Raw genomic sequence first — 12,811 nt, forward strand, 5'->3', positions numbered from 1 at the left:
TAGAAATATTAAAACTAGACATTGTAAATATTGGAACCAGATGGCACATCTGTTTGCTAAAAGAGACTATTCAATAAACCAGAAATGGACAGCAAGCAGTCTATTTGTTTGATTACATCAGGACTAGCTTTCATTTGCATTGAAATGCCAATAATATGATATAATTAGGGACCCTGTGGCAACTATCATGTTAGAAATGATTAATAAAAAGTGAATGAAAATTATTGGATTTATTAGTAAAAGTTGTCATACAGCTTTATACTGATGAAATTTCAAAAACTTTTAAATTAGATTATTCCACACTGTGACGAAGGTATGACCCCTGATTTCCTCTCCAAAAAACACTAGTTTCCATGACATTTAAGGAATATTGTATTTCAGTCAAATGTATCATGCACCATTATATTGATGATAAGTTGGAACCAGTCAGTTAACATTCTAATTTTAAATTATTAAAATTTTAGCCATTTCTAATTATGATTTCTCAATAGAAGTTCATCTGCATAAGGTCAGATGGAGCAAATTATTGTAAACATGGCTTTTGTGATGCGCCTATTGCTAATAGCTCTAGTTTGTGGTGTATTCACAGGCAATGGTACAGGAGTGGATGGGGCTACAGATCTTGCTCCAGCTGCCAATGGAACAGGGGATAAAACTGAGAGGGAGAATGAAGAACCAGAGGAACATGAACCAAAGGAACCTGAAATGACTGTGGTAAGAGTTTTCATCTCATATTTTTGTTTTAGTCCATTTTCTATTCATCCATCCATTTATCTACATTCTCCGTTCCATGGCAAAGCTTTGAAATAATTTTAAATATCTCAGTGACTCTTGGTGAATGAATTCGATGTTTTAGTCTAATAGTCCAGATGTGCCATTTTGTATTCATAAAGTCAGTATTAATTATCATGTTTAAGATTTGTATCCATTTATCTGTACATCCATTCTTCCACCAGTCATACTCTATTTTCCAGAATATTACTCCAAAACCATTCAAGATATCTCATTGAACTTTTGTAGACATATTAAACAAGTTGTCCAGATGTGCCTAGTGTTATTCACAGTTCTTAATTTTCAGAATTTTATGTTAATGTCTGTATATTCATCAACTATTCATCAACCCATTATCCACACTTTAATTTCCTTGTCAAAACTCCAAAACCTCTTAGACATTTGTACATATATTAGGCTAATATCATGTATGGGACCTTTTGTTTTCAACAATGGCTGTTGAAAGAAAATATCGCATATTCAGGATATTGAAGTCAAAACTCCTGACAACATTTTGCAAAATCTCCTGATCTGGCCTAATCTGATGCCTGTGTTCTATCACAGGTTTTTGTATTACTCACAATGGATCTGTTTAACAAAATCACATAAACGAAGACTTTGATTTTAGCAGCTTTCTTTATTGTCATAATTTCTGGCATATCTTTTTAGTGTTTTTTTACAATTTGTTCTTTACAATTTAGTAAACAAACAGTATTCATTGTAGCAATGCCAGCACCAAAATGAATAGTTAAGCATGGTTCTGCCAATTATTGGCAGTTGACTCTTAACTTGTTTACGAGATTTGCAATGACAAACAAGCCATTCCTTCACTTCTTGGAAAAACAGTGTTAGTCTTTCTCTCTTGTCCTATCATTTGGGAACTTCAGGACTGTTGCATCATAAAACATAAATACCTAAATCAAATTACTTTAAAACAATATCGGGAATAATTATTTTGGAACAGAGATTTTGTTGTCTAAAAACAATAAGTATCTGAAAGCAAAGAGACAATACAGTATTCACCAAATGACACCTGAACTTGTTTGGTCACTTTATTTAATAAAAATGGGTTTAGCATGGCATTACAATTACTCAGCTGTAGTACAAATCACATTGATCATGTACGTGCATTTGCTCGTTTTAAATTTTTTTACAAATGTCTTTAACCAAAGTCTGTTCAATCTGGATTATTGAATGCTCTGCACCTTACCGGTCACAAAAGAAACTTTCAGATAAAAATTATCTGTCGCTGTGAACTTACAATGGTGTCAATGTACTAAACTTGGGTCAAAATAGGAGCTTATCAAGTGGAATCGTCACAATCCTTGAATTTGTTTATTAATTTGAGTAACGTTTATAGTGTCATCAAAGCATGCAACATTCAATCCAGATTGTACTGGATCACACCCTTAGGTTCAATTTATCCAAAAATGTCCATGTAGTTTAACATTGAGTTTGCCATATGAACCTCTTGGAGCATCTAAATAATGACTTTCCAAAGGAATATGGATGTATTCAAATTTAAATGAAGTGAATACTTGCCACTTAAATCAATGTAGAATCAATGTCTAAAAAATGACACCCATTACTGAAACAGTTGGTGTTGAATTCCTACATGACTCGTGGCTTGTACTATAGGCCTGTTTATCCTGTAAAACAGCTTAATGCATTCTCATCATCATTTTTCTCAATGTAGAAACTTGAAATTTGTCATTAGCTAAATTAGATAATGCATTCCGACCGCGGTTACCCACCCTATATAGCCACTTTTTGGCTACTTTTATCAAAGTCTTAGTTTCAATGATTTGTTTTGATGCCTTTTGAACACGGATTTAATATTTTGGACTTTGTATAATACTGAACCGAATTTGAGGTTTGTAAACTTTAAAAAAATATAAAGACCAAATGATTTTGTCTGTTTTGTTAATTGTTTAATAAGATAGGAAACATTCTTAGTATTATCTTCCTACACTTCAAAATTAGAAATTTTCTTGTCAACATTGGAGAAAGTACCTTAATTTTTGGATTGGTAATGGATGTAATGCCTGTAAATCCATACACTTGCAAAAAAATTCAGGACACCCCACCTATCCAACCTGAATTCATCAGTTCATACTGTATTTGATATTTCAGTTTGACATGATCAATATGAGAGTGATGATGGAGAATTTCAAGAAAGAGCAATGGAAGGACATCCATGATGATGCCATCAGAAGATTTCTTGAAGATTCAGGAAGTAGACTGATAGTGGCTTACAGTGACCCATATCGTGGCTTTGTAATTGAACATTCTATTCCTCCCTACATGGTTGACCAGTTAACTTTCTTCATCCGTGATGAGCAAGTGAAGGAAATTACTACTGAGAACTTCATGAAAGCTGTCCATTATGGCACAGTGAAGGGGATGCACATTGAGAGTTTGTTGAGAGTTATGTCAGGGATTTTTGCTCCCATTTTCTTTGAAAACACCTTATGGCCAGACAGTATCCTTACAAATACAATCCATTTTATTATTTATATTTGACAGCAGGATATAAAGAAGTGAAAGGCACTTAAAAAGTGTATTTCACTGTCTTCTATGTTATATTTTGTATCCAGTCAGATATATTTTATTGTTGTGACATGAGAGTATTGCTCCTATTTGAAACTGAGTTCAGTTTCAGACATATGTGGCCATGTTTATGGATTTCAACTTAAAACAGAGTTCAGTTTCAGATATTATTGTAGCAATGTTCATGGATTTCAGCTTCAAATATTTTTTGTCTTGGGTGATAAAGAATGTCCTACACCCAAAACTAAGACATATAAATAAATCAGTGTAGTGGTACACACATTTCGGAGTTGGCATTTAGTTACTTGAAGCCAACTCTTTACACCGTTACTAACATCTTAAATTATGCAAATTGTTTTTTGTACAACCAGTTTGATAGAAATTAATAATGGTTCACTGTCTAAACCCTCTAAATAAGTATTATACCAATTGTCTTCAGTATCATAGAATGCTATACCCCCTATCTCCATGAGATACAACCCTTTCTTTTTCCTCATTCTCTGACTTCCCTAAAACAAATTCTATTGTCCTGAGACATCGGTCTTTGGAGAATGTGACTTTTTTATTCTATTGGTTCTAGTGGCACTTATAACATCAATGATTATATCCTGTAGGGAAAATGGGAACTAAATAACTTTACAAACATATACGGAAGCAGCTGAACCAGTCTGGGCTGGGCAGATATTGATTATTTGACCATTGAATAATGAGTCCCATGTTCTACCGTCTGAGCTATGGCGGTTGCCTCTATGTAAATAATTAATGCTTTACAAAGTCAGGATACATTTGGACTGGTGCCAATGTATCTTCTGCTCATTCAAATTTTACTCATTTTAAATAATAGTTGATCAAATGGGTGTGCTGTTTTGCAGTTCCATTATGAACTCTGTGATACTAATTACATACTATAGTCAAGCAAATGATCTAAGATGTTCAATAATTTTTGGTCAGCAGGTTTGGTGTGGGGAATTCTTAGACAGCTTTAACTTTCAGTTGATCTACACTAACCCGATCATTCCAAACTTTTTGATCTGATTAAATGTATATCATTTCAGGTAGTGTTAAACGACATTTGAAGGTTTGAGATCAAGATTGGCATCACATAATCTTTGAAATACATCAATCATCAAATGACGAAGTAAAAGTTAAATGTTATCTATGTATACGATGGCAAATTTCCAATTTAAATCTTTGAGAACTTTATTAATAATTATCGAAACGTTTTGGATCAAAGAAATGGAAGTTTTTTAATTTGGATTATGCCTTAGCATGAAACAAAATTTGTCTAAGCCTTATCTTTCATATACTGGCAATTGACAAAATCCAGACATGTTCAAGCAAGCATACACTTGAGTCCAGGATTGCATGAAAGAACACATTATATCTGTTTAAAATATGATAAACTGCAGCAGACCCTTTATGGTCTTTGCTTTATAGGTCATGTATCACCTGTCACTATCTCATATGCATGTACAACTCTGACATCTTTGTTAAAAACAGTGTTACCCAAAAATGATTGGAACCTCTTTTTTTCTTTCCTCAGTGAGATTAGAGCTTGTCAGATCTATTCCTAACTACATGGCTGTTTCATTAAACTATTTATCACCTGTTATTTGTTAAGTTTTGCAGACAATATGATGTGCAGTATTGGACTGTACATGTTAAATACTTTCGGTATAGGGCTGAGTTTTACATCCTTCGAAAGTGTCTCACATATCTTCTCTATCTATGGCCAGATGAGAACTTCAACCTGATTATGGTTTGGGTGATTATGTGAGCTTATGTTATGTATGGCGTGATTAAATTTCCTTCCATTTTCAGTTTTTACCCCATGAAATTTAAATTTCTTGGAAAATTTTAAATTTGTTCTAGAAAATATCACTGCTAAAATACTGTACCAGCCAGTTCTACTTCAACTCAGTTATAGCATTTCTGGGTTGTAAAGAGTTGTTACATTTAACTTTCAGGTCCAGCTAATTGTTTTCTTCTTTCTCCTTTCCTGAACTAGGCTTTCACATATAAAACCATCCTGATGTTCTAAAACCTGCAATTCTCAACCATTAGTTGCATTTTTTAAATTAGGACTTCAGTCCCAAGTTTTATGAAATCTCACAGACCCTTGATGACTTTAAATTTCTAAACCAGGTTAAGATGAACTACAACGGTAGTAACAGTAACCAGCCTAACTACATTTTAGTTGTGACTCCCCATATGTACCCTTCTGGATACCTAAACCTAATTTCTGTACAGAAATGTCTTGTTCAAAACTATCCTTTCTTATTGTTTTTACATTAGCCCTGAACAATTATTTTTCTACTCCAACATTTATAACATAGAATTCATTTTTGTGCTGTATAAACAGTCAATATGGGGGTCCTTTTAATTAACATTTGGCTCAATTTTGTTTAATTATGCCCTTTTCTTTTTTAAATTATCCTTAACCAGATTTTCAGGTATTAAGAATGATTTCTCTGCACAATTGCACAAATTTCTGGCCAACTTGACAGACACACGGTGGAAGCTAGAAGGAAATACAGCCTTGTACATTCCAACAGAAGAGATGAAAGTTCCAGCTGAGGAATCTGCCAAGAATAAAGAATTGGTTCAGAGGTTGGAAAGTAGGTCTTATTCTCTAATCAATTCAAGTGGTGATTTTCCAGTCAGTTCTTTTTTTTTCTAGAAGTATATGCAACAAGTTAAGCCCTCAAGCTTTTGGAAAACATTCAGTAGTATAAGATTCTTATTATCCAGGCCAATTTAGTTAATTTAAAATTTTGCTGACAACAAATAATAGTTTATTCACTTATATTTTTATGGAAAATAACCATTACATAAAAATGTTATTAGATTTATACAGTTTGAGAATTCTGCAAGAACTAAGTGCACCACAACATTTGATCATGCAGATGGCTGGCAATGCTTATTGACCTCCTTGTAAAATATATGAGGAAGGATATAGACAGTACGAAATTTGCATGACTCTTAAAGAACATTGAATAAACATGTAAACAATGTAACAAGCTATCTTTATTTAACTAGCTATAACATTAGAAAATCATGGTAAAAAAGTGAGAGAAGAAAACCACTTTAAATGATTAAAAAATCTTAAGTATTTCTAGACTAACAGATATAAAGAGGGACAGCAGTCCAGGCTTTCTTGAATTCATAACAGAGTAATAGCCAGAGAGAGGGATATCATTCCAGGCCTTTAATTCATAACAGTGTAATAGACAGAGAGACTCAGGACTTCAAACCTTGAATTCGTAGTTAGTTAGTTAGTTAGTTGGCATCCATTAGTCTAGAGAGACGATGGAACTGATCCCATGAGAGATTTCCCGGTTGGTGGTTGTGCAGCGTCTGCTGTGGCTAAGCAGTCCAATGCGAGAGTGGCAGTCCCTGCTGCACTTGCTGCACTTGAAGGCTGTGTCAGGTGTTGGTTGAAGCTGCTTCTTCTTCCTCTGCGATCGTCTTTCATCAGCGAGCAAGCATTGCTTGTCCTCTCCGGCTTTCAGACCAGTGATCAGAGCATGTCGCCAGCCTGATCTGTCTAGAGCGAGCTCTTCCCAGGTGTTGACATCAATATCAAGAGCTTTCATGTCATGCTTACAGACATCCTTCAAGCGGAGATGTGGCCGTCCGATCGACCTTGTGCCAGAGGCGAGTTCCGAATAAAGAATGTCTTTGGGGATCCGTCCGTCAACCATCCGACTTACATGGCCCAGCCATCTGATGCGGCGTTGGCGGAGAAGTATGATCATGCTGGGAATCTTGGCATGCCCGAGCACTTCGTTGTTTGTTACTTGATCGCTCCACGTGATCCCAAGTATGCGTCGTAGGCATCGCATGTGAAAGGCGCTCAGTCTTTTCTCTTGTGAGGCATATACAGTCCAGGTTTCACTGGCATACATGAGAGTGCTTAGCACGCATGCACGGTACCCGACGGTGATCTTAGTGTTCATTGTTATTAGCATCAGCGGCTACGACGGTTACGAAATCGGCAGCGTAAGGAGCAATCCGAACTGAATACGGAATGTTTGATTAAAGGCGCTTGTTGGTGGACCATGTCCACTCGTTAGAGCACCTCAGGGTGGCATACGCATATAAACTAAACTATAAAAGTTTTCAAAGATCAAAGGAACACAAACGGAAATGATAAAATGTTGTGGCTTCGCCTTTGTTGGAAGTGAAACATCTCAAGTGCAAACTTACCAAACATATTAGCAATGATACAATCAGTCAGACAATTGTACAGTATTTGTATGAGGGAACAGCTCGGAGCAAACGGTTCTTTATCAAGTATTACAGAAAATAAGGAAACCGATATGGTTAACAAAGATCCGTCAATATGACCTGGAATATACTGGGTCGCATACGTGGTGACCAACAATCATCTTTTGCATTTTGGCTTGTATTTCATTGCACCACTTGCAGTTGATTTTTTGACATGGGGCGCTGGTTAACAAGGACAATTTGCAGACATGTTGTTCAATCCTTGCGTGCACAAATGGGATGCAAAGCTTCAATCATGCCGATACCGAAAAGCAATGATATCGAAGTATGTGCACTATTATGCAAAATGCCATTTTATATTTATGGACACTCATCCTCCTTGCGATTTTTGATGATCAAGCTGGTTGATTACAAGCATCTGTTTTTGGCATACAAAGTTCATTTAAGAAACGGATTTGCCTGAGATTATCAACCAGGATAATGCTTCCCCAAGCTAACATGCGGTTTTTAAAATCGAACATTTAAATAACAATGTTTTAAATTGAACATTCTGAATCTTACTTTCGGATGAAAGGGCGCAAATAATCTTGCCGAAATTAGCGATGATGGAGGAGTCAAATACGCTGGGTCGTTTACGTATATCAGATATTAAACTGATGCAATCGCAAAGTTGTCCTCAACAACACACCTAATAACTGCATGGGGTGTTTTAATAAGTACAATAACAAGTGAAGAACGGTAAGAAAAGAGTTGTAACGGTAAATGTTACGGTTATTTTCTGTTCCATCGGAATTGGCTATGATTCACTTAAACCTCACATCATAATAGTGAATGAGTAATTTTGCACCATGGCCTATAATATTGGTTGATTGGTGATATGACATTAGTGAATTGCCAATTTATACAATATGATTGTTATTGGTCGCCGGAGATGAAATTTATAAATATGGCTGCATCAAAGCCTTTGTTATTTAATATAACGCATCTAAGACATCATTTGCGGTTTTTATACATTCGATACGTTTATCGCATTTGTTAAATGGGTTTGTCCAATCCCGTGTATACTTATGTTTTGGTCTATTATGCAAGTCATTAGTGAGAAAAATGTACGGGTCCAAAGTGACCCGCGCAAACATGTTACCAAACTAAATACATGTTTAGACAGCAGCAATGCAAGTCCTATACCAAGAAGAATCGTTTAGTCAAGCAATTCTTTACTGTGTTTTGTTGGTGACCTTTTGAAAAGGTTTGCGTGGCATTGACTTGTTTTAGGAATAAAATCGTCGTACGTTACAATACTATTTTCATTCGCATCCAGATCTGTACTGAAAAATGTTTTTTAAATTGTAGAAAAGAAATCAATCGTGGCAGCGCTGGTAATCAACGACGAAGTTGGCTTTGCTTTAATAATATCAATATATGGATGATCACATATAAATGGTAGCATGTAAAAGAGGATACAATTATTTTGAACAACGGATGCATTTTCCTGATCTAGTTGGCACATTCTTGAATACGCGAGGTTAGTTTGGAACCACTGAATTGGTTCCATCTCAGTGCTTCTTTGGTCTAGGGGCTTCCTGCGTGGAAATGTCAATGATAGAAAAAACTATTTGTATCAAAGAGAAGCTTTTGAAATATGTGAAGTTTCCTTTTCATACTATCATTGCATTATACAATGGGTACATACTGTTCGTGTTGTGTTACACAATCATGTTGTAATTGTGTGTGTGAATTGTTTAGCGAAAACCGTACCGCAATCCAACTCAAGCCGAAACACACAACAACAGGGCCGCAATCAAGATAACGTATGTTCGAAATAGGGCAAAGAATTTAACGTTTATTGGATCCTCCGGTTCCAGACCTTCCGGCACATTCGGTGAAACTGAATGGTCTAGTTTACCTAAATTCGGAGGTAGTGTCGATGTTATATTAAAGAGACTAGCATGAACACCATCCAGTAAATAGTCTGGTGATACACATATATCGGTCTCTCCAGGACCTACATACAATTTATGTGAGTCTGACACGAGGCTTAGTATACTTCTTGATTCTAACAACCAGCCTGGCAAACTACCAGTACATCGTTTTGATATTGCATGTTACTGATACTTTGCGTAACAATCAACAAACGTTATCCGTGTACAACGCGCTAGCATGGGTCTCAATTATGCGATTGCGGAGGGCTCTGCTTCCTCATCAACTCTCGGATAATTAATCTCTGGATGGCTAATCAAAGGATATACTGAACCCAGTAATGTTTGGATGGCCAATATAAACAGGTTATAGTGATATAAACTAATATCGGTTAAGGATATTTTAAAAGTATACTTTCTCGCTATCATGAACAATGTCGACAGGAATTCTTTCTCCTCAATGTGGCATTGTTTCCCTTATACAGATTTGTTCATAAGTATAAATAAATATTTTGCAAATTCGTTCGTGTCCGCTGTGCGCAGATCTGAAATCATCAAACTGTATAGGATCATCCAAGCAAGCTGGGGTAATCGAAGCAAAGGACTAACTATACTTGCACGCATTCAAAATCACATGCAAATTGAAGCTTTGGTACGTGTAAGACATAAATGTCATTGGTCCTAAGACTTGGGAAACAAGTTTGATGCACTCTATAAATAGGTGTTCGGATTTTTGCATGATTTCACAATGATAAGGTCACAAACAGCCACGAGCCACGAAAACTCGTTGATATGAATATGTTAAACGTGTTGATGGTCTCAATCGGTAACGTGTCGGTTGTCTTGGTGTATCAATATGTTCCGGGATACGCAATTCTTCTACAACAGCACGTCATTTTCACGCCGTTGTCAGCCTAATAACTATCCATGTGCATGGAAATAGCAAACAATCTTGTCTGCAAAATTACGATTAAATCATTCCAGAATATATTGATGTATACTGAAATGCCTGACACGTATTCGTATACGATTTTTGGCCAGTACCACATTCACATATCCTATACATTAACTGCATTATCCACTAGTAACATATGTGGCAATGTGAGCAACTCTCATGCACATATGCATTCTAGTGAAACCGCGTAGCGTGCGAAAGCTTCAGATGTCAACGGCTCCGCTTCTTTGCATCAGCGGGCCTGATCGACAGCCGTGAGCAAGCATTTTTAGGTGAGCAATCGGTCTTGGTTTTCAGGGACAAATTGCATGGGACAAATAACAATTCAGCCTGATGACCCACAGCTGGTGTATCAATATCACACCAATACCGTAAGACCTTTGTTTGGACTCTTCTAAATAAATTTGCCACATTGCTTGTTTGGCCAACCATGTTCGAGCAATCACATGAGTGACCTTGGCTGCACTGCTTACATGTTTTCCCTCTCCAATGCTCACTCGGACGTTAGTATATGTTACCTAAATTCTTTGTTTATATGTTTCTGATTTTACTTTAAATGATTGCTGTGGGAGTTAGAGTCTACGAGTGCAATCTCGGCTTTCTTACCATTTTTGACAACCAATCTTGAAATTCTTTCTACCAATGTTGAAATCAGCGCACTTCTGTCATGGGTCAGATCCACGTCGGTGCGTTTACGTCATCGCATATCATTGGATATTTTATAAGCCGTTTTATGTCAGTAACACGCAGCAATGACTCGATCGTTAGTTGCTTCAACAAACCATGGTTGTCTCTTATAAGAGAGTTGTAGCTGAAACAGTATTGCACGCCCGCAGTAATTGCATGCATGGTGTCCCAGGTAAACTTGATCATACAACCGCGATATCGCCGATGCAAATTTTGTTTAATAAATGCAATATTTCTGCTTCACATCAAGTAGAAATTTGTGTTCCACTTTTCCAGTGACATCTCACACAATATGGATGCATGTTTGTATTATAACGAAAGATAATGGCTATATGCAAAATAAATGTTCATTGGACTTGATTTGCCTCCGACCACAAGTGAGATGAATTTCGTGACATGTTTCTCAGATTACGTGTGGTCAGCATAGTTGTCTCACTGATGATTTAACTGGTGGTTCACACGAGTATCGTGCTTGTCTGAACCGGAAAGTGTATCATGCAGATACGTCAATTAAACAATAAAAGCATAATGATATAAAAAGTATGTCCGTCAAGAGATGCCAAAGACGAGTATGAAAAACGGCGCCGTAAAGCTGTACAGCAATTCCTATAAATGTTGAATTTATGATAGAAAAAGCAAGGAAGTCAAAGATGATCTGTAGTTCGTGACAGACTGGAGTAGAAGATCTTACAACCTGGTTTAAATACAACATTTGCGTCACTGATTAAACCCAGGCAAAAGTATTTATGGAAGGAGAATACCAAAGAGGGAAACAGAGGAACGTTATACCACATGGTGTTCATGGGAACTGAGGATAGCCCTTGTCCACTTTGTAAAATAACCAAACATACAAATCAAAGGATATACAAAATGCAGTGGTCATTAAGCGTTTTTCATAGGCAATTGGGTAAGCGAAATGAAAAGTTGAATGTTTTGGTAAATTTTACGAGCACGTAAGGAAGTCATTTGCCAAAATACCAGAGGTGCCGCTCTAGTACAAGTCGCAGTTGAAAACACCGCCTCGATTTGTACAGGAAGACACTACATGATACAACTGTCATAAAATCCACATTTTAATTAAATCTTTAATGAAACCACACTGATTATGTCGGCGATTGCTGAACAATCATCGCTCGGACAGTTACACAAAATCGCGCGCTGATGCATGAATTTGATGGCGATGTTCGTGATACATATTACGAACTAGTTTTGCTCACCAATGATGAGTTTGAAACGATTGCATAATTCGCACACACATTAACTGCCACTGTGGAACACTTTGCTTTGCAGATAAGGACCCGGCATTATCTTAAAGAACCAATGCTTGTTCTTGTGCCGGTTCAAATTACAAATCTGGATAATGTTCAATCTCAAAGCAAAATTATATTTGGCGACTTAGAAGTGACTGATCTTATTTTGCGGTTAAACTTTCAAAACAAACCTTCTAAAAAAATTCGCTTTAACTAGTCAATTATAGTGCACATGCACATCACACTATGTAGCATGGTACTACATTTGATCTGTATCCTGCATAAACATAGTGATTTTATTGTAGTTAGGTATCTGATAATTAGTTACAGTCAGATAATCGGTTTAATGCTGGTGTTGGTGTCTTCAAAAATAGTACTAACTATTTCGAGATGCACCCAGTGGATAGTCATTTGATTTAATTTTTTGCATTAGGAATATTATATTTGAGAGC

The 12,811-nt window shown here is 36.4% G+C and overlaps 1 protein-coding gene across 1 annotated transcript in view; it reads left to right on the forward strand.

Moving 5' to 3' along the window:
• The first annotated feature begins 534 nt into the window (after positions 1-534).
• The window catches only part of LOC149771163 (dynein axonemal heavy chain 2-like), a 50,878-nt gene continuing 38,601 nt past the window's right edge, over positions 535-12,811 (forward strand). The window contains exons 1-3 of the mRNA XM_089948786.1: positions 535-714; positions 2,905-3,253; positions 5,775-5,939. Of these exons, the coding sequence (XP_089804912.1) occupies positions 535-714; positions 2,905-3,253; positions 5,775-5,939 (694 nt within the window). The remainder of the gene's footprint in view (positions 715-2,904; positions 3,254-5,774; positions 5,940-12,811) is intronic.

The sequence above is a fragment of the Sinohyriopsis cumingii genome, unplaced genomic scaffold, assembly GCF_028554795.1.
Source record: "Sinohyriopsis cumingii isolate HCF-2022 unplaced genomic scaffold, ASM2855479v2 utg002080l, whole genome shotgun sequence".
In the NCBI taxonomy this organism is placed as follows: Eukaryota; Metazoa; Mollusca; class Bivalvia; order Unionida; family Unionidae; genus Sinohyriopsis; species Sinohyriopsis cumingii.